The sequence below is a fragment of the Erythrolamprus reginae genome, chromosome 1 (genome assembly GCF_031021105.1).
Source record: "Erythrolamprus reginae isolate rEryReg1 chromosome 1, rEryReg1.hap1, whole genome shotgun sequence".
In the NCBI taxonomy this organism is placed as follows: domain Eukaryota; kingdom Metazoa; phylum Chordata; class Lepidosauria; order Squamata; family Dipsadidae; genus Erythrolamprus; species Erythrolamprus reginae.
In genome coordinates, this window is record NC_091950.1 from 59873425 (window position 1) to 59900366 (window position 26942).

The 26942-nt window shown below is 38.8% G+C and overlaps 1 protein-coding gene across 1 annotated transcript in view; it reads left to right on the top strand.

Annotated features, from left to right (window-relative positions):
• Positions 1-26394, top strand: part of KCNK10 (potassium two pore domain channel subfamily K member 10) — a 59834-nt gene extending 33440 nt beyond the window's left edge. The window contains exons 3-7 of the mRNA XM_070733685.1: positions 6009-6126; positions 8533-8693; positions 15080-15266; positions 22981-23123; positions 25367-26394. Of these exons, the coding sequence (XP_070589786.1) occupies positions 6009-6126; positions 8533-8693; positions 15080-15266; positions 22981-23123; positions 25367-25999 (1242 nt within the window). The 3' untranslated portion in view covers positions 26000-26394. The remainder of the gene's footprint in view (positions 1-6008; positions 6127-8532; positions 8694-15079; positions 15267-22980; positions 23124-25366) is intronic.
• The last annotated feature ends 548 nt before the right edge of the window (positions 26395-26942 follow it).

The following is a 26942-nucleotide window of genomic DNA, read 5'->3' on the forward strand; positions in this document are numbered from 1 at the left end:
TCCTTTTGAATCCTGTGCAACTTGTTAGGAGCTGCACATGGGTCTGGCAAAGAGAGAGAGAGAGAGAGAGTATGGGAAAGGCAACCAGAAAATTATCTTCGATCCACATGGTTTCTTTTTAACTTTCTGCTACTCCCACACTAATAGTGCCTCATGCTTACATTCTAATTGCTACAGATATTGTATTGTTCTGTTTACCACTTAACTTTGTGAAAGTAGCAATTATGACTTGGAAAATTATCTACATCAGGATGTTCTGAGAGGAAGAAAAAGCATCAACTGGCAGATTTCTATGTCTCCTGATAGATAGAGCAAGTTTTTGGAGTGAGCAACTATATACCTGATGAGTTAAAAAGAAATAGCCCAAATGGTATGGCTGTTAAAAAGAATACTGGAAATTGTATAAGGCTGACTAAAATGTGAATAGTACAATAGGGTGAAGCTACACTGTTGTCCAAGAATCATTGAGTTGAAAGAACTATTTAGACCACTCTCCAATTCCCAGATCAAAGAAGGAAGCTAGCTTCATATATTCTTGCAGGTGGCTCTCTAGCTTTGTCTTGAGGATATACCTGCAAGGAAACTCCACCTGATTGCTCTGTTGAACTGTGCTATTAGGAAAATTATAAAATCTAAAAATCTTTGGTTTTATACCTGAATGCAAAATAAAAATAAAAATAGCAATCTCTGGTCAAAATGTTTTTACAGCAAGGCACTAATATGCCTCCAAATTAACAATGAAGTGCTTACAGAAAAGAAAGAAAGAAATACTTTGGAATCGCCTCCATAGTCCCTAGATTTGAATAGTACTGAACATCTATGGGGAGATCTCAAACACACACAAAAGCCTAAGAATATTTTTGTGTCAGAAAAGTTGTGTAAATAGGGAAAAAATTCTGCAGATGGGGAAAATGATCCAGAACTAAAAGTAGGACTACAGAAAATGTTGAGAAACTCTTATTTCTGACTAAGGATATACACTGCTCAAAAAAATAAAGGGAACACTCAAATAACACATCCTAGATCTGAATGAATGAAATATTCTCATTGAATACTTCATTCTTTACAAAGTTGAATGTGCTGACAACAAAATGAAATTGATTGTTAATCAGTATTGCTTCCTAAGTGGACTGTTTGATTTCACAGAAGTTTGATTTACTTGGAGTTATATTCTGTTGTTTAAGTGTTCCCTTTATTTTTTTTGAGCAGTACATTATTTTAAAGGTATCCAAATTTATCACCTGTCATGTTTGTTGTCTTTTAACTCTGAATCTGTAAACAACTGCACCTAAATAATATGTTTTCATATTTGCAGAAACAATTGGTATTTAGTTTTATACTATGCACAAAGGTTAGTGTCAGCTTCTTTTTACTTAAGAATTAATTGAAAGATATAATTTGACTAGGAGTTCCTAAATGTAAGTAAGTTACATTTTGTGAGATAGGCAGCTGTATAAATAGAATTAATATATGCATATAGCTTCATGAGCTATTTCACTTTTTGGATGTAAATTTGAAACTAAAAGGGAAAAAAAGAAAAGAAAAAGGGTTAGCAGAATGACCATGTATGATGACTAATTAAAAAAACACTGCTGCTTTTGAGGCTCTGAGTCTGAAGCTAATAGGTCAGAGCACCCACTCTGAATGTAACTAACTTAGTTATACATTGTTCTTAAATTTGTAGCTATCATTTTAGGTGGCTCTTAAATAGGGATTAAAAAATCTACAGAGATTCAACTGAATGAAAACTTCCAGTTTAATCTCTGGATCTGAATTCAGTACATGAGAAGCAATCTAAGGCAATTATGATCTGACAGCAATATTCAAATCGTATAAAATATATTTCATCATATTGCTAGGAAGATTTTAATTTCTGAATTAAAGTTGATTACGGTTACGGCTCATTAGGCCACTACAACTGACAAAACAAAAACACACACAAAAAAATCTCAAATACATGTTGATGAAAATAAAGACATATTAATTAAAGTGAGTGTTTTATATATAGAGGAAAAAAGAACGAAAAACATAGACCTTGTATATATTTCATAAGCAATATATAGGTATATATTTCACCCTATTTTAAATTGTGAAGAAGTACTGCCAATGTTTGTTTATTTGTTTCTAATCTATACTAAACAATGCTGCAGTCTGGATTGTTATTTAATTGGTCCTCTGAGTGACATTTGCTCTTCTGAGAGAAATCACTCAGGCCTGAGTTTGCTGCCAAAAAAGGAATATGACATAACCTTTACAATAGCTTAAGTGCAATTATTATATGTCAGCATTGTAGTTACCTTTAATGATGCTTATGGTAAGAAATAAAGCAGGTAAAATGATTTCATACTGAGTAATGTAGAGTACATTTGCCTACAATGCATATTTTACATTTTCTGTTAAAGGCAATCTATAAATTTGTTTAAGTCAGTTGTACATTCTGTTTAAAAGGGAAATGTTCAGTTTAAACTGAACATATATTCAGTTTATGTATGCTTATTTTTCTTTCCAGACAAAGGGCAAATATAACCCTTGCCACGAAGAAGATGTCTGGCATGAACATTCTACCCCAAGCCAGTCAGAGACTGCAAAAAAAAAAAAGCCTCAATTTGAGGCATTTCTGCTACATTCTTACTAGCTGTTAGAAATAATTATCATGGTTAATAAGCCTGATTTTATTTTTGGACCTTTATAAACATTAATAATACTGTTGCCCCAGAAGGCAGTAGATGACATTAACAAATGTTGAAAAGGAAGAAATGGAGACCAGAGAGGAAAAGCAAGATCTCTTCCCCCACCCCCTCTCCCCCTCCCAGGGGCGGGCTTCAAAATTTTTTAGTAAGGGGTTCTCTGCCTGGTTGCTGGGTGGGCGTGGCCATGGTGGACGTGGGCTAGTCGGCCTCCTGCACTATAGTAGGAAGGTTCCGGAGGCTTTCAACATGCCTCTGGAAGGGCGAAAAAGGCACCCCCAGGCTCCAGAGGCCCTCTGGAGGCTGGAAATGGGGGAAACAGCCCCATTTCCGGCCTTCCCAGTAGGCCCATTTTTTGCCCTCCCTGATCTTCCATGTGCGCCCTGCATTTACCTGCATCCAAAATGGACCACATGGGGACTCCTGGGAAGGGAAGGGTGGTCAGTGGAACCAGCCAGGAGTGGGATTTGAGGGTTCTCCAAACTGCACAGAATCTTAACTAGAGGTTCTCCCGAACCCCTGTGAACCCCCAGCAGCCCACTCCTAGTCATTAACCATAAGAATTGCCTGCATATACTGACTCGGGTGATAGAAACTTTGACTAACAATGACAAATCAGAGAAGGATGTATCTTTAATTTGGCTATCCAAGACATTTTATCTGAGCAGAACATCTTAAAGTCATGCAATTGGAAAAAGCTATCTAGGCCTCTGAGTAAGCCCCCTGCTCAGGGCTGGAATCCAATGAAAGTCAGAACAAATATCTATCCAGGCTCAGCTTGATCCTATCTAGCTAAAGATGCCAACGACCTTTCTGGATAATTGCCTCCTGGTCCCTCCACTTCCTTTGCATTATTGTAGCTTGAGCTGAATACAGTATTGTGATTCTACCTTGGGCCAAGCATGGGGCATTTTACCTGTCCTTTCACCTCAGTCTATTAAAGAATGATCTTTTTGCTAACGAAAAGGCAGGCTGTTTCCATTGTAAAAGCCAGGTATTCTAAACCAGCTTCAGCTCAGGGGAATTTACTTTTTTCCTAAGGCATTTAAGGGCCCTTATGGGAACTGTTTTTGGAAAAGTAAAATGTCAGAAAGCATATTTTTCTGGAATGGATTTTAGAGAAGTAAAGAGGCAAATGAGAGTAGCTGCTAAAAATATATAAGAAGCAGAAATTCTACACATAAAATGACCCCCAAACTGGCCCTCTGGATAGCCTCTGGGAGAAATGAGTGGAATGAATAGGATTTAAAGAATCAATCATTCTGCAATTTATATGATATGGATTTTTAAAATTAGGGTATCTTTGTAATGGGCTTAGCAGCATTCACCATTGCACCAAGTGCTGTCTGCCTAAGAATAAAATTAAGAGATGGAAGAACATTTTCCTCATATGACGATGATTTAAAATCTTGCTTGTATTATTCCATTTAAGTAAATTTTCTTCACAACCTGGAGTTTGCTTTCAGTGTTCAGTTCTACCTGTTAATGGTCTTCAGAAAGTCAGTATAAAATTCTTTGAATCTACTAATGAACATATATTGAACTATTCCCATATATAGCAGGTCAGATTTTAGGATACTTCTCTTAGTTCAGTAAAGATGAACCAAGAAGAACAATATTCCAGAATAGATTTGTAGTATGTGTGTTCATTGTACATTCTCATTTGTGGTAATGCTGGGGTCTTGCTAACTAGTAAGTCTTCCCTACAGTTCTTGAGCTGTTTGTTTATTTTTAAATAGATTAACAGAGTTGTAAGGGAGCTTGTAGGTCATCTATTCCAAACGCCATGCCCAAACAGGAGACCCTACATTAGAGGTCTTCAAACTTGGCAACTTTAAGACTTGGGGACTTCAACTCCGAGAATTCTCCGGTCAGCTATGCTATGTTGGCTGGAGAATTCTGGGAGTTGAAGTCCACAAGTTTTAGTTTCCAAGTTTGTAGACCTCTGCCCTATACCATTTCTGACAAATGGCAGTCAAATCTTTTCCTGAGTTAAGAGTGAGATGATTCTACTGTACATAGGACAATGCCATCTTTCCCTCCAGTATCTGAAAACTTCAGTACTTCACTTTATATAAATGCAAATGTTTCCTAGGTGAACATACATATTGGCATCATTTTCAGTTTTGATGTGCTGCAGTGACAGTTTCTTTCAGTAACCTGGAACAATAGCTGCTGAAACATTAAGCAGAGTATGTAGGTAAATAATTTTCCAAGCACCTACTTTTTCCTGGACAAATCTTTTGATTCTTTTAGTTTATTTATTTATTACAGTCAATGTGGATTTTTGATTGTCTGTTTCTTATATCCTGCCCAACATATCCACTTATTAGAAGCCCTTAATAAAACCAGCAATGTGCTCTCTTTTCTGGTAGGATTAGGTTATCTTTGCTGAGCAAAACACATTATGTGCCATTGCCATTTCATCTTAACGTGGCACCACAATTGCTACATGGACTCCTTGTTCATTTCATGCATGAGAATCCATTTGTGAAACGAATATAAAAAACATTTAGCAAGAAAAGATAAAAGCACAGAGTTCTTGGCCTGGGAGAAGAGCTTTATGTCAGCTCCTGGCGAAAAGAAAAACAAGATAAAAAAATAAATTGCATTGCCAATGTGGTAGTAAAGTTAAGGTACAACCCAAAATTTCTATTACACAAGCTTTTGAAAGAAAATTGGTAATAGTATAACTCTTGATTCATTTTTTTTAACAAATTTCAGTAGCAATCATAAACTCTTGTCTGGATTAATGAAATAAGGTGCATATGGAATTAAATTTGAAGACAACGAAAGAACTTCTGTTGGCAGCATTTTCTGTTATGTATTTGTTAACCAAATTTTTATACCAGCCAAGTAGTCTCATAAATGTCACTTGCTTATAACTAAATGTAGTATGTCATTAAACTGTGCACAGCTTTAATAGGTCACCACTTGTTTACTTGTTTCACACCAATGGAAATAATGTGAGCAATTAATTGGCCACAAAGGAAGATGATTGTTTTGATTGCATAAGTTGTCTTCCTGTATAGAATTTTTACAGATCTGGTTTGTTATTTTCATTTTTAAGAACATGTTCTTATTAATTGTGTCTCCAGCATATATGTGCATGTGTGATAATGAAAAAGATGATTACAAGTACAAAATAGCAATATAATGGGGACAATGGGTAATTTTTTTTAAATTGCCTGAAATGTTAGCAAAAAGCATTGGCAGCAAGCACCATCAATCTTGCATTTGAAGACAATATATTTTGTTCAGTTACAATATATTCTGCTCTTAATTTGTTTTCTTTCTCTCTCTCTCTCTCTTTTTTGGTAGCGGGTTATGAATGCTACCAGTGCAGGAGTCAACCCCGTTGGAGATTCTTCTAATAGCAGCAGCCACTGGGACCTTGGAAGTGCCTTTTTCTTTGCAGGAACTGTCATTACTACTATAGGTATTTATTTATGCATATTTATTAATTAATAAATATGTCTTGGTATGACCAGATATAGGGAAAATAGGTTTTATATAGCCCATCAACTATTACTTTCATGGGAATTCTGAAGTATGGAGCCCGACCACGGAATCTAAAGTAATAAACAAAAAGCAATCACCAAATAAAATGAATTAATCAGATATAAAACTATAGAATATTTTATCAGATGTATCAACCAACATTGAATAATAGCCAGTAGTCAAAGAGGGAAAAATAAGGAGATGCCCAAGAACATGACATAACACAAGACATGGCTTGAAAGAATAATGGGAATGACTCAACTGACAATATAAAAATAGATTTAAAGTAGGTTTATTTGACTATCAGCTGCCTTAGTTGTTACCTTTGTAGTTTTTCATCAAATGGAATCAGAAAGGATCACAGCAAGCCTTCATTCTGTTTTGTGCACAAGTGCGCACTTAACACGCACACAAGTCATATTGCCTTGTTTACTTTTGTAAATAATAAAAAGCCAAAGCTGACGTCTGTTTGTTCTGTTTATCAAGCTGGAAAAAAATTCTAGTATTTTCTGGTGAAATGGCTCTTATAATTCAGCCCCACTATTTAAGACTCGCAAGCAATTGTTCTGAAACGTAGACCAGTTGTGAATTTGAGATACAGAAGGGCTGCTGTTTCATGATGCTGTTTAACCATTTTGTTCAATAAAAGGGTTTTTTTTGGGGGTGTGTGGATTCCTCACCAATTGAATTAGAACCTTGTTCACTGTCAGAATTTTGCAATTTTAGTATAGCTGTACTTAGGTGGTGGTGGGAAAACTGTCTCTTAAAAAAGAGTGCATGCAGGCACACCCCTCTTTCAAGTGAGTTAACATGTGAGAGCAAAGGCAGATCTACCAGTGAATGGGGATTGCATTCTCCCAACCAACAGATTTAATGATGAATAAACATTCCAGATCTGGAGCTGCAGGCTTACTAAGCAAATAAATGTAACAAGCACCCAGCTGGGTTGGAGCAAAGGTCTATCAAGCTGAACATCTGGTTCCCTATAGTGATCAACCATCTGCACCCAGGGTAGCAGCAAAGTTATTCACATATTATAATTATAGATGAATTTAGAAATAAATGACTTCAACCCGTATTGAAGCAAAGTTTACTGAATGATCTGTGCAGCAGTCTGTCCTGGTTGCAAATTTGGGTTTTCTTTGACAAGGGAAGAGAGATCCAGTTGTGTGTGTTGGGGTTGGGAGGAATTCAAAAGTTCATTATCATTGCATGTAATTAAGTTCTAAAAAGATTAAATGGTACAAGACTTTCTCACATCAGCTAAACTGTAAAAAAGAAGGAATTTTCACTAACTTGTGATGAGTGCAGATTTTAATTTTAAAAGGTTATGTAGATGTGTTGATGTGCATTGGGTAGCAAACTCAATTACGTGGCTGAGCTATTTAAGTTAGATCTAAACATTTATTTATTTATTTATTTTGATTTTTATGCTGCCCTTCTCCTTAGACTCAGGGCGGCTTATAATATGTTAGCAATAGCACTTTTTAACAGAACCAGCATATTGCCCCCACAATCCGGGTCCTCATTTTACCCACCTCGGAAGGATGGAAGGCTGAGTCAACCTTGATTTTTTAACGATAAAGATTGGTTAACTTAAATTAACTTAAGTGAATTAACTATAATGGCAAGGGGTTACTAATAATATCATACAAAAGGGAACATGGGCCTGAACTGAAAGGGAAAAGTGTGGGGAGACATGATAGCAGTGTTCCAATACTTCAGGGGTTGCCACAAAGAAGTGGAGTAGAGCTATTCTCCAAAGCATGTGAGGTTAGGACAAGAAGCAATGGGTGGAAACTAATCAAAGAGAGAAGCAACTTAGAACTAAGGGGAAATTTGCTGATAGAACAATTAATCAGTGGAACAACTTGCCTCCAGAAGTTGTGAATGCTCCAACATTAGATATTGGGTAACCTTTTGTCTGAAGTAGTGTATGGTTTCTTGCATAAGCAGGGGGTTGGATGAGATGACCTCCATGGTCCCAACTCTCTTATTCTATTTTTCCTGTATAGGCTACACAAGGTTCTCTAGAAACATAGCATGTTTTATTCATTTGGATTTCTGTTAGAAATCACCAAGACATTATACTATCATTTTAGACAATTGGCTGACCAATTTTGGCAGTGCATTCAAAGGGAGGGGAACAGGAATCTTCAGAAAAGGGGATGGTTGGCATTTGCAAGTTAGAGGGTTCTGACTCTACTTTGAGAAACTATGGGTTTTGGCAAGTGCAAAATAATTGGTTTGAATGTTTCCACTCCTGTTTAGACCCCATTCCTTTCTTTTCCTCACAATCTTCAGAAGAGGGAGCTCAAAACCAACTTCTTTTTTTTCTCAACAGGTTATGGAAATATTGCCCCAAGCACAGAAGGCGGAAAAATTTTCTGTATTTTGTATGCCATCTTTGGGATACCGCTTTTTGGCTTTCTTCTAGCTGGCATAGGTGACCAGCTTGGAACCATCTTTGGGAAGAGCATTGCACGAGTCGAAAAGGTCTTTCGAGTAAGACTGAGCTGTTTATTCCCCCCCTTTCCCCCCTTTTAGTTCTAAAGCTTAATAGCAAAGCATCTGCGCCTCTGAAAAATGTGGCTTAATGGGACCTAGTGTTGCCACCTGTCTCATAGATATATTTTCACAATTTAGGAAAAGCATTGTTATAAAAGTTACAGAATTCTTAGCTAGGTAGTGCTGAGGTACTTTCAGGAAAAAGATAATAATGAATGTGTGAGTTGCAATAGAACATTGGCAGTTCTGTGTTTTGCTAGAGGGCATTCCTTCCAAGTATCTCTGACAAGCCAATAGGCTGCCAGGTAACCTTAAATTAAATATAATATATAGATACTAGTTAAAAAGATGCTTTGTCACTTCCTACTTCTTTCTTTGGCATATTTCTTGACTTCTAAGGGATGATTCACTTTGCAATTATTTCAATTTGTGTCTTCTGCTTGATATTGTTTGATTTTACAGAACAAGATGAGATTTAGATCAGGAAGGGAATTAATTTATTCTGTGCAATTTGTTATCCCTGAACAAGTGTGTGTGTGTCTCTGTGTGTAATTATTTAATCTAGAATCATTCCAATTCATATTAACTGCAGTGGAAGTGAAAACTACTCACTCTCTAAAGCAGGAGTCCCCAAACTTGGCAAATTTAAGACTTGTGGACTTCCACAAGTTGCCAAGTTTGAAGACCTCTGCTCTAAAGTGTTTCGATTAGCAGATGGGAATCAACCAAATCATAACTTCCAGTTTTTTCTTTCTTTCGATACCCTTAAAATAACAGTAGCATTCTAAATTGTAAAACTAGTTTAATATTGTTCTCTTTGAATGCAGATTTTCTTTGTGCAGGAAGATTTTTTTCTGAAATAGTCTTCTGTCATGCAAATAACTGCAGTTTACCTTCATTCTTCCTCCAATCTGAAATTATATGAGCCCTGAAAAGATTATTTACTTCATCTGCTGTTTTGTATGAACAGCCAAGCACTTAGTATCTATCTATCTATCTATCTATCTATCTATCTATCTATCTATCTATCTATCTATCTATCTATCTATCTATCTATCTATCATAATAATAATAATAATAATAATAATAATAATAATAATAAAAAAATTAGATTTGTATGCCGCCCCTCTCCGCAGATTATCTGTCTGTCTGTCTGTCTGTCTCTCTCTCTCTGTCTCTCTCTCTCTCTCTATCTATCTATCTATCTATCTATCTATCTATCTATCTATCTATCTATCTATCTATCTATCTAATAATAATAATAATAATAATAATAATAATAATAATAATAATAATAATAATAAATTAGATTTGTATGCCGCCCCTCTCCGCAGATTATCTGTCTGTCTGTCTGTCTGTCTGTCTGTCTGTCTGTCTGTCTGTCTGTCTGTCTGTCTGTCTGTCTGTCTCTCTCTCTCTCTCTCTCTCTGTGTCTCTATCTATCTATCTATCTATCTATCTATCTATCTATCTATCTATCTATCTATCTATCTATCTATCTATCTATCTATCTATTGTCTGTCTCTGATTTCTAGGCCACCCTTCTCCTGAGATTCAGGGTGGTTTACAGCAGTGTTTCCCAACCTTTTTTGAGCCGCGGCACATTATTCATATTTTCAAAATCCTGGGGAACATTGAACGGGGTGGGTGGGGGGGTGGCTAAAGAAATATTTTGACAAAAAAAAATCTTCCTCCATTTCGCTCTATTTCTCCCTCACTCTTTCTCTCTCTTCCTTCCTTCCCTTCTTTCTCTCTCTCTCTCCATCCCTCTTTCTTTCTTCCTCTCTTTTTTGCTCTCTTTCTCTCTCCCTCCTTCCCTCCCTATATGTTTTTCTCTCTCCCTTGCTCTCTCTGCCTCTGTTGCTATCTCTCTTTCATTCTCTCTCTTTCTCTCTCTCTTTCTCTCTCTCTTTCTCTCTCTCTGTCTCTCTTTCTCTCTTTCTCTCTCTCTTGCTAGCTCTCTTTCTCTCTCTTTCTCTGTCTCTCTCTCTCTGCCTCTCTTGCTATGTCTCTCTTGCTCTGTCTCTCTTTCTCTCTCTTCCTTTCTTCTCTGCGGAGGCCGGCGAAGGTTTTTCTTATTTTAAATGTTCCGGGTGGCAGGGGGATGCGGAGCCCGCACGCACACCCCCCCGACATTCCAAATCCTGCCTCAGCTGTGAGAAGAACGCCTGCCCCGCCTGTCCTGCAGCCCTTTCGCTGACAGCCTGGGACAAAAGCGCTCCGTGAAGGGACTGCAAGAGGGGCCGGGCGGGCATTAGCAGCCGGATGAGGAGGACGAGAAGCCGCTGCAGCCACCCCCAATTCCCCCCCTTCCCTGGGTGCCTTCCAAAGGCCCCTGGAAAAAGGCAGGAGGTAGCAACGAGGCGCGAGGACAAGCAGGCAGCTTGGCGGAGGGGAAGCGCTGAGGGGCTCTCCTCCTTCCCCACCCCCGCGCTTCTCTCCCGCCCTGGCTTTTGCTTTGCCCGCAGATTTCCCCGCAGTTCAAAAGGAGGCAAGAGGTGGCCTGGATGAAATTGCGGGGAAATCATGGGGCGAAGCGAAAGCCAGGGCGGGAGAGAAGCGCGGGGGTGGGGAAGGAGGAGAGCCCCTCAGCGCTTCCCCTCCACCAAGCTGCCTGCTTCTCCTCGCACCTCGTTGCTACCTCATGCTGCTCCCACCATGGCTGCTCGCGGTCCCGGTGCCCCTGGCTGAAGGTCGTCCTGTGGCTGGTCTTGGGCTTTACGGTGGCTTCCTGGTTCCCTCTCCTCCCTCCGCCTGTGTCTACCGCCAGCGCCTCATTCCTCGGAGCTGCCGCTTCCTTCCAGGCAGCCCAGCCATGCTGCCGTAGAAAGTGCAGAGGTTATTGCCGCCACCTCTGCCTCCACTCAGGGAGCCACCGTGGTTGAGCTGAGGGAGAGGAAAAGGCGCGGTGACCACGGTGGCTCCCTGAGTGGAGGCAGAAGCGGTGGCAATAACCTCTGTGCTTTCTACGGCAGCGTGGCTGAGCTGGACGGAAGGAAGCGGCAGCTCCCACTCGAGGAACCCACGGCAACGGGCGACGGCTTGGTGGGAGGCGACGGCGGGAGACACAGGCGGTGGGAGGAGAGGGAACCAGGAAGCGACTGTGAAGCCCAAGACCATCCACAGGACGACACTCAGGCAGGGGCGCCGGCAGCGCCCCGCCCAGCTTGAACTTCTCTCGGCACACCTGGCCATGTCTCGCGGCACACTACTGTGCCGCGGCACACCGGTTGGGAAACGCTGGTTTACAGCATAAATTACTTGTGTAACACAGAAATCAGAATTAACCTAAAACAACCCAATCTTATAAAAAACTTAAAAACAATTTCCTCAACCAACACATCTCACACACCAATTTGTCATACCAATCATCCAATCAATGGCAGGGGCTGGAGTAAGATGACCAGTTCAACAGCCCCAGGCCTGTAAGCACAAATATGTTTTCAAGTTCTTCCAAAAGGCCAGGAGAGTAGGAACCTTACAGATCTCCGGGGGAAGTTGATTCCAGAGAGCAGAGGTAACCACAGAGAAGGCCCTTCAACTAGGGCCTGACAGTCGGCATTGTTTAACTTTTTGGGCCCTAACCAATCACTGGGCTATGTGAGGCAAGAGATGGTCCCAAAAGTAATCGGGTCCTAAGCCCTGTAGGGCTTTAAAGGTTAAAACCAACACTTTGAATTGTGTTTGGAGGCCTGTTGGCAACCAATGCAATGTAAGGAGTGTTGGTGAGATATGGGCATGTCTAGGAAGAGCCATGACTGCTCACATAGCTTCATTTTGAACCAACTGTAGTCTCCGGACATTCTTCAAAGGTAGCCCCATGTAGACAGCGTTGCAGTAGTCCATCCTCAAGGTGATGAGGGCATGAATGACTGTCAGGAGAGCCTCTCTGTCGAGATAAGGCCACAACTGGTGCACCAGTTAAGAGGAAAAGGCAGGAAAGATAGGAACCAATCAAAACAGCTTTCATTACTATATAATCTCTAGTTAGCTTTCCCTAAACTGTACAATCCTCAGCTTTGGCAAGTTGAAGATGTGTGATCTTCAACTTGCAGAATTCCCCAGCCACCAGTGTGGCGTTGAAGTCCATTCTGGGTTGGTGACTGGGACCCGAGATTTAGTCTTCTGAGTGTTTGGACTTTTCCATCATCAGGGAACTTCTCCCTATCAGAATGTTCTGGACCAGGGGTGTCCAACTCATGTCGTCACAGCATCATCACATGACATATTAGGACTCCCCCCCATTCACTAAACCGGGCAGGTGCGGGGTGAACACATGATGCATGTGGCCCGCAGGCTGCAAGCTTGACACCCTTGTAATCTAGACTATTCATTCTGTTAGAGAGAAATTCCCTGAGAATGAGCTTTAGCATGAATCTGAAAGCTCAGAAGACTAAACCTCCAGTCCCATTCAACAACCCAAATTGGATCCTGCACTTATTTCACTTGTTCGGATCTCCTCAATTGAATATTTCATAGTTGAAGCATCTTCTCTATGCATGGATGTATGTTTCTATGTTTGTATTTGTGAAAGGAGGCAGGAAGGGAACAACACTTCATTTTATCAATGTTCTGTAACAGCCTTCTCTAAGTCAATGTTGTCCAAGTATTTTGGGATTATATTGCTAGAATTCTTAGCCAGCATGGCAACAGCTGATTGTGAATAGTGGGAGTTAGATTTCCAACATATATGGAATCCATCAAGTTAGGGAAAGCTAATTTTAAAGTTGCTCTGTCCCAATGCACTTTATCTGAAACCAGTCCTGCTATATTTGGAAATACTGCATGCACAGAAAAGAAGAGAACAAGTCCCACGCTGAGCAAGAAAAAAATTCCTTTAGTTTTATGCTAATCAATTGATGACTAACCTCTATACTGTGCGGGATAAACTTCCATACTGTTGAGGATAACTATATTATTTTAATCATTCAAGGGCAGGGCATGCAACTCTCTTGGTGAATGATAACATTATCAATCTGCAATTGATAATGCGGCTGTGAGGTTGTGCCTTTAGAGATGAGCATGATCCCCTTCTTGATGTGAGGTTGGCTATTCATTTGGTGTAGATTTCAGGGGTATGGTTGAGTGAATGGTTTGATGAATGTAGATGTGAAGTACCCTTTTGAAGCAGCTTTATAAAACTCTGCAAACTATGTGACCTTTTGCAGAGATGCAGATGTGCCATTATGCCCATTATATCCAATAGGAACTGGATTTCTGTTCAGACACTATGGGGAATACTGGCCCTTATATGACGTAAAGCATTTCAATAAAGAAAAGCTTAGTCTCTCCATGCTTTGATGAGCCAAACTATATTTTTTTCTGCAGGTCTCATCCAGGTGAATTGTGCTGCTCTTTTTGGGATCTAAAGTGCATAGTTCTGCAATGCAGAGTAAATGATGCATGCATACTGTATAAAAGCTCATCCTTTTCTGAAGCATGAAATAATGAATGACTAATTTTTGCCTCACGTATCCCAGCGGCCAATCAGGCCCCACAGAGTTGGCCTTTTCCAGGTCCGGTCAGCTAGACAATTTCGCCTGGTGGGGCTTAAGGGGAAGAGCCTTCTCTGTGGCGGTGCCGGCCTTATAGAATCAACTCCCTCCAGAGAGTCGTACTTCCCCCACCCTCCCTATCTTCCACAAGGCTTTGAAGAGTCATCTCTGCCAACAGGTTTGGGGCCACTAAGTTTAACATATAGCCCCGGCCAATAAATGAATTTATATGTTTGATCAGGTGAATGTGGGTGACTGGTTTTAAGAAATTGGGTTTTTAGGATGTTTTTAGATTTAGATTTATAGATGTTTTGTATTTTTCTTGTTGTGAGGCACCCTGAATCTGAGGAGAAGGGCAGCATGGAAGTTTAATAAATAAATATATAAATAAATAAATAAATAAATAAATAAATAAATAAATACATACATACATACATACATACATACATGAATGAATGAATGAATGAATGAATAAATAAAATAACCAGTTTATCATACTTTGATTCAAGCATACACACACACAAAATATATTTCCATATCCATTATTCTTTTTCTACTTCTGCTTCTTTTTCTACTTCTTTCTTAAAGAGCAATTGTCCCACTTTTGTAAAATTTAAGGTTAATAGCCACTCATTTTTCTCTTTGGAGTATTGCAAACTTTACTACTGAGAAGTACGACAGGTGGTGGTGTGGGGAACACTGTGATTTGATATACACAGTTATGGGATTAAAACTTGTATTGCATATTTCTCATGTTTACAGTCTGTTTGCGATATATAGTGGATGGATGGTTTTTAATATGATATTGCCAGGCAGCAATTTATTTTGTGTCAGTTTCTGAAACCAGTGTCCTGAAATCCACAAATGATGATCATTTTCTTTTTGCAGAAGAAGCAAGTCAGTCAGACAAAGATTCGTGTGATCTCTACCATTCTTTTCATCCTGGCTGGATGTGTTGTTTTTGTCACCATTCCAGCTGTCTGTTTCAAATATATTGAAAAATGGTCAGCCTTGGACTCTTTTTATTTTGTCGTCGTCACTCTGACCACCGTTGGTTTTGGGGATTTTGTGGCAGGTGAGGCATTCCTTCAATTGTTTGTTTGTTTGTCTGATTAATTGCAGTGAATAACTGTATGTCCCAGTGAAGAGCTACCAAAATGTTTACTACCACACTGTGGGCGTGGCTTATGCATTTTCTTTTAACATCTTTCAGTGCAAATTGGGTGCTCTGGGGTGGAGCTCCATTTTTGCTACCCCACTGCGTCCCCCCCCATCCAGGCAGCAACCCACCCCTGGGTGGGGGTTGGTTCCACAGAGCCGGGGCAGCAACAGAGAAGGCCCTCTCATGTGGTCCCGCCAACTTGCATTGCTTAGTCGATGGGACCTGGAGGAGGCCAACTCCATTTATCAAGAGACAAATCTTACTGGCCTGGTTTACAAATAGTATGTTAATTTGAAGGCATGAAAACTACAATATTAACCCATAAATATGTGCTTTTGTCAATTAAGTGAAGGTGTATGTTTTCAAACTGGAAACTGAAGATATATTGTTTTGATATTATTTTTTCTAGCCAATAAGAAGGAAAAAAATGATGGGGGAAGTGGAATTGCATTTCTGCTATTGTGGGTTTCTGTATTGAAAACAACATATTGAATAGAATTTATTATTTATTTATTTATTTATTTATTTATTTATTTATTTATTTATTTATTTATTTATTTATTACTTAGATTTGTATGCCGCCCCTCTCCGAAGACTCGGGGCGGCTCACAACACGTGGAAACAAATCATAAATAATCTGACAGATTTAAAATATTTAAAGATTTAAAAAGACCCCATATACTAACAGACGTACACACAAGCATACCATATATAAATTAAACATGCCCAGGGGGAGATGTTTCAGTTCCCCCATGCCTGACGGCAAAGGTGGGTTTTAAGGAGTTTACGGAAGGCAGGAAGAGTAGGGGCAGTTCTAATCTCCGGGGGGAGTTGGTTCCAGAGGGCCGGTGCCACCACAGAGAAGGCTCTTCCCCTGGGGCCCGCCAACCGACATTGTTTAGTTGACGGGACCTGGAGAAGGCCCACTCTGTGGGACCTAATCGGTCGCTGGGATTCGTGCGGCAGGAGGCGGTCTCGGAGATATTCTGGTCCGATGCCATGAAGGGCTTTAAAGGTCATAACCAACACTTTGAATTGTGACCGGAAACTGATCGGCAGCCAATGCAGACTGCGGAGTGATGGTGAAACATGGGCATACCTAGGTAAGCCCATGACTGCTCTCGCAGCTGCATTCTGCACGATCTGAAGTTTCCGAACACTTTTCAGAGGTAGCCCCATGTAGAGAGCATTACAGTAGTCGAACCTCGAGAATGTGATATGATTCAATTTTGAGTCAGAGGTTATTCTAATCCTCTTATTTCTATTGCCATTTAGTTTCCATTTCTTTTACTGGGCTGCCCATGAGTGCCACAAACTGTCCCAACATTGAAGTAATAAATAATGAAAAAAAAGGGGGCTGGGTTCTAACTTAACTCACTGCCGGCTTGCTTCCTCCCATGCCGCATGGTTGCGCAGACTCTGCGCATGCACAGATAGAGTGTATGTGAACATAGCGTACATGTGCTCACATTTGCAAACCGGTAGGGAAGGTAAGTGAAGACCACCCCTGCATACAAGTTATACCTTTCTTCCGAGTGAAATACTAGTAAATACTGGCTAGATTTATTTATTTGTTTGTTTGTTGGATTTATATGCCGCCCCTCTCTGAGGACTTGGGGCGGCTTACAACTTATAAAAGGAAACAATAAAATACACTGACTAAATCCAATTAATTAAAACTAGGTAAACTAATCTAAAATTTCCAATTATGTTAAAAATCAATCATATCCATTCAGACTACAACCATACATATCATTTGTTGGCCAGGGGCTAAGGTCTAATCGCAGCAAGCCTGGTGGTATAAATGAGTCTTAAGTCTCTTATGGAAGGCAAGGAGGGTGGGGGCAATGCGAATCTCCAGTGGGAGCTGATTCCAGAGGGCCAGGGCCCCCACAGAGAAGGCTCTTCCCCTAGGCCCCGTCAAGTGACATTGTCTAGTTGACGGGACCTGCTCCAAACTTGACTGTAAAAAATACAACTTTAGTAATCGGGTTGTCGAAGCATAGAACTCATTACCGGACTCTGTAGTATTATCCCCTAACCCTCAACATTTTACACTTAGACTATCCACAGTTGACCTCTCCAGATTCCTAAGAGGTCAGTAAGGGGCCTACATAAGTGCACTAGAGTGCCTTCCGTCCCCTGTCCTATAGTCTCTCCTATATCTCCTATATCTTCTCTATTATATCCTCTATAACCTTCATTGTGTATTATTGTGTATTGGACTAACTAACTAACTAACTAACTAACTAACTAACTAAATAAATAAATAAATAAATAAATAAATAAACAAACTCTGTGGGATCTAACTGGTCGCTGGGACTCATACGGCAGAAGGTTGTCCCGCAAGTAATCTGGCCAATGCAGTCTGCGTCATTATTCATTATGAGTGAGATTCCAAGTATTAACAGTAAAAAGACTTTTCAGAAGCAAATGTTCACATATGCTGTAAGAAATAAGGCTGGTAACATAATAACCAGGAAGTCTCGTGTTAAAAGCATTTGCTCCATAAAGATATGGTGCCTTTTGACCATCAAATAAAGGCCAATTTTCATGGACCAGGAAAGGCAGGAGAACATAAACATTGGCATATATGCCAAGTCTTCGGAGAGGGGCGGCATACAAATTTAATAAATTATTATTATTATTATTATTATTATTATTATTATTATTATTATATAAAGGAGTTAATTTTTGTGTACTGTAAGGAACATATTTCTGTGCACATGACTTGCCTCATGTCTATAATAATAAAGACAGCAGATAGACAGATAGTCAGACAGACAAAAATTGTGTTCAGCCTGAAAAACCAATATGTAAGGATGAAATACTGAAAGAGATTTACAGTTGTACATGTGTAAAGTTCAATGGCCTGTGACTGGTAAATTTGCTCATTTACTCCTCCCAAAATTATTGGATGAGAGCCTTTGCCTAAAGAATATGATATGGGCTCTCTTGTAGTGCCACTAAGTGTAGATTAAATCACTAGTGCCTTGCTCCAGTATAAGAACCAAGAATCAATCCCAATTGATTTACTAGGACATGTCAGTTAACCTAACCAAATTTGAGTTAGCTGATATGTCCTAATCACAACCAATATTGATGGTCCCATTCAAGGCTCTATAGCAGTGATGGCAAACCATTTCCCCCCTCAGACACCAAAAGTGCATGCGCACATACCGTTCTGCCTGTGCGAGTGCCCACCCCCATAATTCAGTGCCTGGGAAGGGCAAAAATTGCCTCCCCTGTCCCCCCAGAGGCCCTCTGGAGGCCAGAAACAGCTTGTTTCCCAAATTCTGGTGGGCCTGGTAGGCCCATTTTTCACCCTCCCCAGGCTCCAGAGGCTTCCCTGGAGTCTGGGGAGGGCAAAAATGCCCTCCTCCATTCCCCCAGAGGCTCTCCGGAAGCTGAAAATGCCCTCTCAGAACCTCTGTGAGAGCCGAAAATCAGCTGGTTGGTGCACACATGTATATTGACAATGGCTCGCGTGCCAGCAGACACCGGTGCCATAGGTTCGCCATCACTGCCCTATAGCTATTGATATTTAATGTCAATCACTAATGGTCCTATTTGAAACATAAAATAGAAATGCGGACAGGTGTACTGCCTTCGTCGCTCAGTGTGAGCTAAGACTTAAAGATTCCCATTGATTTTTCTGGCATAAAGTTATAATTGACTTGATAATTGAGTGGCGGCATACAAATTTAATAAATTATTATTATTATTATTATTATTATTATTATTATTATTATTATTATTATTATTAGTTGCAAGATGGACATTTCCTCTTAAAATGTCACAAAAGAGTTTGGGCTTGGATAACTTTATACTTTTATGATAATTATGAGATCATGTTCAGTGATTCTATTCAATAGGTGATCTATCACCTCTAACAGGAGAAGTATTCTAGGCAACTGAATTTTACTTGTAGCTCAGGATGTGGCTAAAATGAAAGAGGCTTGATTGAATAGAGTAAAGAGGGACTGTAAGATGAAATATTGGACTAAAGTTATTCATTCATGGCATCCATAGACTATCAGCATTAATCTATATCTGTTTAAGTAACTATGGGAAATACAAGGAACAAAACGATTGGCAGAATATAGTAAGTCTATGGAGAGGGGCGGCATACAAATCTAATAGATAGATAGATAGATAGATAGATAGATAGATAGATAGATAGATAGATAGATAGATAGATAGATAGATAGATAGTAAGGTAAGACCTCAGTATTCTTTTTGTCTACTTTTTCCTACCAAATATCAGATAATTCAGAAGTAGTGATAGTCTTTAATGGTCACTGACCAAAATTCTGAAAGTTAATTAAGTAGTAATGAAAACAATGACACAATTTCTATTTCAAACAAAATAAAATTGCCATAAAATTATATCTGGGTCATTGAGGTTACAAGGGAGTGTCTAGTTTCGCAAATAACATATGTAGACATATTCAAGGAAACAAAAGTAACTGTACATAAAATAAATAATAATTGTCCGGTTACTTTCCTGGTAGAGAGTTAAATGTCCTCATAGAAGGCACAATATAAGAGATGATATAAAGCATAATATAACAAGATATATGAGTTCCAGAAATCTTCTCCATAAGGGCATGATTTTAACTTGTCAGATGTTTTTTATATTTGCCCTTGAGAACAGATGTGAGGATAATAAAACATGTTAATGTTAGTTCTCTTTACAGTTTAGAGACAGTTATTGGATTTAAAGTATCTTGTTGGCCTGAAACCTGACTTGATTATTCAGGAATACAAACTTGAGCTGGGAAGATTGATCTAGTTGGGCTTCCAAATCTCTGGCACATTGCTTAGGAGCAGTAAATGATCACAGGCCACAATCAGAACCCATAGTTGTGCAGGCTTTGTAAGGATGTTTTTTATTCTCTTGATTTGTAATTGTTCCCAGTGAGCCAATAACTACATCTTCAAGCAATAGCAATTAGTTCACATGGATATTTAGCCATTGCTATAACAATAGATTCAAATTGGCTCACAAATTCAGTTTTATGGCCTGCAATATTTTATGTCAACTAAAGCTTTTAAATAATCTGCAGGGGCATCCTTGAGGAGAGGATGTTATGGATGTATAAATGACTGTCATCAAGGGTTGCCACTCTAGGAATGGTTGTAACTATATGTGAGCAGAAGCCCTTCTAATCATGGTTGCAACCTGTTCAGCAAAGCACTAGGAGTCTAGAGAGCCTGCAAATTGTGTGCTGCCTTGGAGCAGGAAAGTACAATTCTGTTTAGACACAAAAATGAAATTTTCCTGAAATCATTAGGTTCACAAACCCAAAGTCACTTGGTATTGGAGAAGTCCAGTAAGAGCCTATTTCTCTCAGTCCAAACCTTGACTGCTTCTAAACATTGGATTGTACTTTCACCATCAATCACTTTTCAGCTTGGGAATAGAATGTATAAGTGGTTATCATTGGGATATTGATTATATTGAACTCCAGGCTGACAGGTACCTCTATCTTGAAATTAGAAAGAATAGAGGGAAGAAAGCTCCCTGAGGCATTTCATAGAATGGAGGTGTCTAGCAGATGGAACAGTATTCCCTTACTCTAGTCCCTTGGAGAAGACAACCATGGTCAATGGTATTAAAAACTGTTAAGAGATTAAGAAGAACCAGAAGGTTGTGCTTTCTTGATCTAGTCTCTCCATAATTCATCCACAAGTATAGACAGATAAAATTGTCTAAAATAGAATGGAAGAAGGCTTCTTGATCAGGAGCGAACCACATCCTCCTTTACAGTAGAGGGAGATGCTCCTTTGTTCAGAGACGCATCAATTACTGCTTACAATCCAGTTTCCTGCCACAAATGCCACTTTGCAACAAATGCCATGTCAGTAGAATCAAATCTAACAGCTTTATTCTGGATGTCCTTTTATTAAGTGTGTAATTCAAGTCTTGAGTGAACCACAGCCAAGATCCTTGAGAAAGGCATTGGCTTCTTGGGCCCAACTGCGTTAACAAGGTATCTCGTGTGGTTTCTATGGATAGTCTCTTTTGATGCCTTCAGAATCTCATGGTTGACCGCAGCTACCCTTCCTCATTTAGGGAGTGTCCTGTTCTAGAAATCCAATCAAAAACTGAGAAAAGATCGATCTGACAAAATGTGTTCCTTGACACATCTGTGCTGATTTCTCAAATTTATCACATTTTTGATATTGCTCACAAATATATCTTTTTACAATCTGCTTTAGAAAATCCAACTTATTACCTGAATGATTCCACATGAGATATTTGTAGGCATTTCCTATCCCCTTTTTCATTGTCTACTAAGGCCAGTCAAGGCAATGAATTTAAATGAATGTCTGAGCTAAATGTGACTGTACTCAAGGTAACTGCTTCTGACAGGAGTGAAGGCAATCAAATATGAAAACCATAAAATAAGCAAGCTCTGTAGTGGAATTATTTTACATTTGCAATGTTTCTGTTTAAAGCTATGGACTTTGGAGGAACTCCTTTCCACTGTCTCAACAAGATGCTACACACTTGTATTTAGAAACCCAGTAAGAAAACTGCATCTCCTATACTGCACAACATCTCATTTGTAGGATTCTGAAGGAGACATAGAATTAACATGGTACCTATGTATTTATGGTGATCTGAAATTTGTGAAAATGACTCCACTATCTGAGATACAGAATAATACTGGCCCATGGCAAAATAATTTAAGCAATGATGAAATTAATGGTTAAAATAGTGATTTATAACGTATGAACTATCTTGATGGCACAGTGGGAGAGAGCAATAAAAAAAACTAAATTTCATTTTATTTCATTCACATTTAAGTGTAACTAAAATAATTAGCAATCTTGACTGTTCCCCAGGCAAATATTTTATGATATTCCTTTATTGTCTTAACTGCTGTGTACAGTATTAAGGTAGCTTTTGAAGGATCTCATCTAAAGCTTTCAGGGATTAGATGCAGCCTTTGAGCCTTGGGCTATATACTCCTGCAGTAGATAATTGACATTTACAAATTCATACCAGAATCAATTTTTTTATGTTTATCAATTTGGAAATGAATTTTTCCTGTTAATTTGTGGACAACCGGGAAGAAAAATGACAATCAAACACAAAACTATTGCACCGTTTTAGCTGGAAAGTGGTAGCATTTATTTTATTTTGTGCAACTGATCATAGTTAACTGTTTAGTGATTCTCTCCTGGGACCTGTGATACATGGTCAGAACAACATCATCAGCTCATAGAAACAAGGGCACAGCTGCTTGCCCTTTGTTCTACCTTGACAGCTTTAAAGCCATAACAATACATCTGTTGAAAAATAAATCAGAAGCAATATTTGAGTTTTTGCCAATCTTTCTATGCTTGGATTTGTATGCGAATCTTAAATCATTATAAGCATGCTAATATATAGGCTATTTAGAATGCACCTTAAAAAATTCATTGCAGTGTTTCAAATTGCTAACAGACTGTAAAAATGCAGAAGGTCAAGTTAGTAGAAGATGGAAGACTAGACAATATTATACAAATAAAATTGAGTTCCCTGTGCAGGGATACATTTTGCATCTATATATCTAAATGTGTTCTTGTTATTGTTGCCATCACCATTGTCATCATTGTTGTCTTCCCACTTTAGGAGGAAATGCGGAAATCCCTTACCGGGAGTGGTACAAACCCTTGGTATGGTTCTGGATCCTTGTGGGCCTTGCATATTTTGCTGCTGTTCTCAGCATGATTGGAGACTGGCTCCGGGTTATTTCAAAGAAGACTAAAGAGGAGGTAACTATTGGCAAGTAGGTTATATTGCAAGATGTTTCGTGTCATGACTGCTTTCAGGTTTGAAATTTACTCTATCAGTACTCAATACAGCACATTTTCTTTTTGGTGGCGGAGGGAATCGAATATCTTAAAAAAAGGAAATAAAACAGGAAATCTAAATAAATTTAAAAGCAACATTCAAACAATTGGTTGTTTATTAAAACTTTATGAAGAAGATTATGGGCTGAAGGTCATATCTAATTTTGAATAATAAAAGCTGTACTCAGAAAATGTCATGAATTGAGTAGACAAATTCTAACTGAATTCAATTAAATTAGAAATTCATATAATTTTTTATCTTTTTTCTTGTTTTTTAAAAGATGGTAATTTAAAAAACAAAAACTAACTAAACATGAATATATCATTCTCAATCGATTATTAACTAATGGTACCTTTAAATTTTTGTGATTTTACAAAAAGACTATAATTCTCAAAGAAAGGGTGAATGGAAATACTTAAGAGTTAGAAGATTTCTTATATTCATTGTTTGGCTCTCATGTCCTTACAGACTCTGAAACTTCAGGAGAATTGCATCTGTAAAAGATTATCTTTGTTGAATCAAAACCCATGATTCTATATTACCAATGTAAAAAAATTCAAAAACTAAATTTGAAAAATGTAAAAGAAATTTGGAAAAGAGAATTGAATGATCCTATATTGCCCAATCAATACCTCTGGTTTTGAAAAGTGTTAAATATATTTGCTGTGACCTAAATTGCAGCAAAAATTCTTTTTAGAATCTCTTGGAGACTATAGAGAATCTTCGTAAAACAAATAGGCTCTAAGCCTTTTTATGTTAAGGATGTAATAAAATTGAGGGTACATTTGTTGTGGTTATGTGCTTGCAATTTTTTGTTGGCTAGCTATTATTATTATTGTGAATCAAATTCTTTTAAGTCAGTTAAAGATTAAAACCATTTATGTTTATTAAATTAGACTGGTTTCGGTGTAAAGAATTTAGCATATATCAAGCATGGACTGTTGTGAAAAAGTGATTATATGCTCATGGAAAAATGCTGATGTCCCTGTAAATTGACTTTACAAAATTAGTCAGTTCTTAGACTTTGTACTAAGGGATATCCAAGATGGACAATATACTTCTGTATGGATTGTATTTATTTGAATCATGATAAAAAATACGTGTTTGTGTATGTGTGTATGTGTATGTATGTACTGTATCTATGTAAATGAATACATAGTACCAGCTCAAATCAAACTAAGATGTTTGCATCCAAGTTTACAGCTGAGAGAGAATGACTTCCCCAAAGTCAGCTTTTGTCAATAAGAGATTAAAACTTGAGTCTAAGTATTCATAGTTCAGATACATTCAATTTTAATAGATATACAGGCACAGGCACACATACACACACACAAATTAAATTTAGATGGTGAAGTATGAGGAGGTTTTTAGTTTAATTTAGGTGATTTTATTTTTATTCATTTCCCATTAATTTTCATGCTTTTGATATAATGAGCCGGGGTGGCGCAGCAGGTAGAGTGCTGTACTGCAGGCCACTGAAGCTAACTGTAGATCTGAAGGTCAGCGGTTCAAATCTCATCACCAGCTCAAGGTTGACTCAGCCTTCCATCCTTCCGAGGTGGGTAAAATGAGGACCCGGATTGTGGGGGCAATAGCCTAGCTCTGTTTTTAAAAAGTGCTATTGCTAACATGTTGTAAGCCGCCCTGAGTCTAAGGAGAAGGGCGGCATAAAAATAAAATAAAATAAATAAATAATATAGAAATATTTGTTTATTATATAGCAAACGAGTGTGAATTCAGAAAACTGAATAACAAATAAAAATACTCAGCCTTTGAAAATCAAATGAATGCCCGATCCTTCTAATTGTTCATTAATTCAATCTGCAGTTGGAGGAGCAATTGTTTCCTTATTTACTTAGTCAGTTTAGATGACTGCCAATTTGCAACTCCAAGCAACTAATATAGGATTAAAATTGAAAATAATCAACAGGACTAAAAAGAGCAGAGAGTATATAATACAACCGAAGTCAACACAATGATAGTCTCCACCAATACACACATGAGGCTGATCTGATAGGCTGGCCCAGTGTATGAAATGTCAACGGGGCCGGGGCCATCTAAATTTCAGGGGATAATCCTTTTTAGAAACATCCGTTTAAGTAATACTATTTTTTTTTCAATTTATTCTGAATCTTCCTCTGTTATTTTTGGTTTCCTGTGGCAGGTTGGTGAAATAAAAGCCCACGCAGCAGAATGGAAAGCCAATGTGACAGCAGAGTTCAGGGAAACACGGCGGCGGCTGAGTGTGGAGATCCATGACAAACTTCAGAGGGCAGCCACCATTCGGAGCATGGAGCGCAGGCGTTTAGGTCTGGACCAGAGAGCCCACTCCCTGGATATGCTGTCTCCAGAGAAACGTTGTGTCTTTGCTGCCTTGGGCAACAGCCATTTCAAGGCTTCATCTCAGGAAAGCATCAACAACAAGCCTAACAATCTGCGCCTTAAAGGATCAGAGCAATTGAGCAAACATGGGCAGGGGGCATCTGAGGACAACATCATCAACAAGTTTGGTTCTTCATCCAAGCTGACCAAAAGGAAAAACAAAGACCTGAAAAAAAGCATCCCGGAAGATGTGCGGAAAATCTATGAGACTTTTCGGCACTACTCCTTGGATGAGGAGGAGAAGAAAGAGGAGGATGACAACGACTTGGAGAAGGTGTGTCACTCGGCACACTCCAGTACTGCCATTCTTACCAATTGTATTGAACAACACATGGACCTGGAGAATGGCATGCTCCCCACTGAAACCAAAGAAAGGGAACACGAAAATAAATCATTACTTGAAGACAGGAATTAAATGTAGATCATTCTTTGACTCTAATGAGCCAGTGTTAGTCTTTTATATATGTACATGATCTATAAATGTATGTATCAAGACACGTGCCTTATACAGACCTAGTTCAGTCTGAATTGCATAGCATCCTAGAATATTTCACTGTGCCATAATGACCGAAGCTTGCTCTGCCAAAAGAAATCACAGATAATACACTGGAGAATGGCATCTGAAGGTGGAGTATTGACAGTGTCAGCCTACACCGTATGCGTACAAGGGGGTGGTGAATTCCAAAGGAAGATGGTAATGCAACTGGAAAGGTGAACAGCATTGTAGGAATGTGTGAGAGCAAAGACAGACACATTAGAAGATCATTTGGGAAAGGAGGCAATGGAGCCGGCATGAGTCTTTCCAGTGGATTGCAAGTTCTTTCTCTCACTGTTGAATACTTTTGATTGAAAAGTAAAATAAGAGGCTGAACTGTCAACTTTAAGGCAGTGTTTCTGTTTTGGCATAAGATCCAAGTGTCAGGGTTCCATCATTTTATGTTTTGAAAAATCAATGAGCCTTCAGTGATCCTTGCTCTCCAAATTAAAATGTTTTTATGCACAAGAAAAGTATCTGGATGCTGGGATGTTATCAGTAAAGACAACAGAATGTCTTTTTCAGAAACAAGAAAAGAAAATGTAAAAACAGTTCATTGAGAATATTTGTCATGAAAAAGGGAGAAATGATGAAAAACTTCTGCCTTTGGAAGAAATTCATCTTATAAACTAATACTATGCTGAAGGGAGGGGGGGACTTCAAAATGTAAGTAATTGCAGAGTTTTAGAAAGGAAAATATAAACTTGGGTGCTTGGGTCAATAACCAGTGAAGTTCTTTTTAAAAAAAATTGCTATCATACTTTCTATTCCTGAAGGGGGGATTCAGTTTTAACGCTGTAATATGCTAAAAATAGAAAGTGAA